Source organism: Pollicipes pollicipes, unplaced genomic scaffold, assembly GCF_011947565.3.
Source record: "Pollicipes pollicipes isolate AB1234 unplaced genomic scaffold, Ppol_2.1 Scaffold_4881;HRSCAF=5763_pilon_pilon_pilon, whole genome shotgun sequence".
NCBI classification, from domain to species: Eukaryota; Metazoa; Arthropoda; class Thecostraca; order Pollicipedomorpha; family Pollicipedidae; genus Pollicipes; species Pollicipes pollicipes.
In genome coordinates, this window is record NW_023596576.1 from 57,649,181 (window position 1) to 57,651,680 (window position 2,500).

General features: G+C 62.8%; 1 protein-coding gene across 3 annotated transcripts in view; it reads right to left on the reverse strand.

Annotated features, from left to right (window-relative positions):
* LOC119099967 (uncharacterized) overlaps positions 1-2,312 on the reverse strand; it is a 27,644-nt gene extending 25,332 nt beyond the window's left edge. For all 3 annotated transcript variants that reach the window (XM_037223076.1, XM_037223077.1, XM_037223078.1), the window contains exon 1: positions 1,914-2,312. In XM_037223076.1, coding sequence (XP_037078971.1) covers positions 1,914-2,211 — 298 coding nt within the window. In that variant the 5' untranslated portion in view covers positions 2,212-2,312. The remainder of the gene's footprint in view (positions 1-1,913) is intronic.
* Positions 2,313-2,500: the final 188 nt, after the last annotated feature.

Below are 2,500 nucleotides of genomic sequence, written 5' to 3' on the forward strand. Positions count from 1 at the left end.
TCAGAGGCGCCCGTGTGCTATGCTGTTGACGGTTAGAGGCGTCCGTGTGCTATGCTGTTGACGGTTAGAGGCGTCCGTGTGCAAGAGTAGTCCGGGGAGCTCACGGATGCCAAGATCGGTCAGTTCTGGCACAGCAACGGTCGTTCGTGCCGCTAACCAGTCAGCAACGCCCCCGTGCCCATGTACGTCAGGGACGCTCCTGTGCGCCACGGGGGTGAGGGACATCATCGTGCCCATGAACGTCATGGGACGCTCCTGTGCGCCACGGGGGTGAGGGACATCCTCGTGCCCATGTACGTCAGGGACGCTACAGTGCGTTACGAGCGGCCAGGGACACCTCCGTGTCCCATACACGCCAGGGACGTCCCTGTGCGTCACAGGGGGCCAGAGCATCCCTGCGCGTCATGAACGGCTAGGAATAAGTTGTTTTGTATCAAGAGCGGTCAGGAACACCCCTGCGTGTCACGAGACGGTCAGAGATACACCGGCATTATGTCTTATAAACTGTCGGGAACAATATGTGCCGTGAAGAGCCAGGGACACTCGCGGGCGTCATGAGCGGTCAAAGGTACCCTTGAGTGTCATGAGTGCTCTTGAGTCAGCAGCGACCAGGGGTCCCTCGTGGAAGACCAATGGTCACAGGGAGGCCGAACATGTGCGACCCGGCCCGAAAGAACGAGGCCAGGCCGAACACACGAGGCCCGGCGTTGCCTGTCGCCAAAGCTTCTGGCTCCGATCTGGACGGCTTAGACGGGAGCACGTGCATGTCATGTTCTCGTGCAGCCGGGGAACGGCGCGCCACGTGGCGTGAATGCATCGGTGCATCTGGGCGCCACAATGTCAAAGTGGCGCGATTAGTAGCGTAATCATGCATAATCGCCGAGAACAAGGGAAAAGCCCTGCCCACCATGGTCGGCCCCAGCTCCGGTAATGGGGGGGGGGGGGGGGGCAGCAGGCAATGTTCATGGGATGAACTCGACGCTGTCTGGACACGAGGCATACCCGTCATCCGAACACGAATATCGCACGCTACCAGGAGAAAACCAGACCATTCGGACGAGCATTCAGATAGATTTGGGGCGCTGGCCTTCAGCGCTCGAGGGAAGGTATTCTACTGCAATCTTTGTGACGGGTCACTGGTCAACAAAGGGTAACCTTCACTGACAGCCTGGCGGGACAGGCAAAAAGACAAGCGCCAGAAAGATCAGGCTGGGGCAACGAGAACGCAGGGCCTCGGGGCGGGAACAATGGCGGCAGACCGAGAAGGCCAGCGACGGCGACGACAAGCTGTCGTTATGCAACACGGCACGGCCAAGCGGGTTACAAAATCACAAAAACGCCCGCTCGGTAGGGCTCAGTATAAATATAGATCCAGGACCAGCTCACAACAAAACACAGCAGCCGAATGACTGATTCGCGCTTCCTGCGATGGATCGCATCGCGGAATATATTTTTGGGAGAGATTAGGAGTCCGCGTGCGCTGGTATATCGCCACGGTAAGCATTCGAACATCGAAGTCCAGATAACCCCGATATAAAACCTGAGAAAATGGAGGCATACACCAGTATACGAGCATTCAACCTTCACAGCCTCCCCCCCCCCCCCCACACACACAAAGACACACAGTTCAGCCGTGACCGTCGGAAATCCCGCCAACTGGCAACAACGGTTCCCATGTGAGAGGCCGCGGCGTGGCGAGAACTAGGACCAGGCTAACCCGCTAGATGGCAGGAGTGCGGCAAGCGGACGCGGATGCATATCTGCCTTCTCGGACCGCTGCGAGGGTCGTGCCCTGCACCAATCCGACACCACTGCTGCACTCGCATGTCGCCCTGGTCTGATCGACAACTGATGACGCCGGCGGAGCGCGGGTGAGATGTAAGAATGAGCAGCAGGCAGGAGGCGACACTCACCGGGGATGGACTCTGCCGGCTGGGGCGCCACGAAGTCCGGGTCGTCCTTGTCGAACTGCACCATGTCCTCCTCGGCGGCCATCTGGGCGCGCAGCTGGCCCAGCCTGGCTCCGCGCTGGCGTCCCCAACTCGGCATAAGGCTCGGTGCGGCGCCGCGCTCGTGCGCTGGTGTGTCACTCCTGCGAGCTGGCACAGCCCACACGAGAGTCGGCGCGCGACTGGGCACCGGGCGCCGCTCTCGCCGCGGCCGCGCGCACGCTGCTGCCGTCTGAAGTCGCCAGCGCCGGCCCCGCCGCATAAAAACGCCGCGCCCACCGGTCGACTCGCCTTGCACCCGGGCAGTGAACCTTGAGCGCAGGGCAGCCGGCGGCGGGACGGCAAGGCTGGACTCGGCCGAGCGTCCCCTGCTGCTGCGGGGGTGTCTGCGGGCAGTCGGGCCGCGCTAGCCCCGCGTGGCCGCTCCCCGTCAGACACGGACGCCGCCGACCCGCGCCCACCCTCGCCGCCGAGCCGCCGTCCCGCCGCCGCGCGGCGCGCCACCCAAGGCTGGCGCTCTGCGCATGCGCGGCTGGCGTCTACCCGTTGCA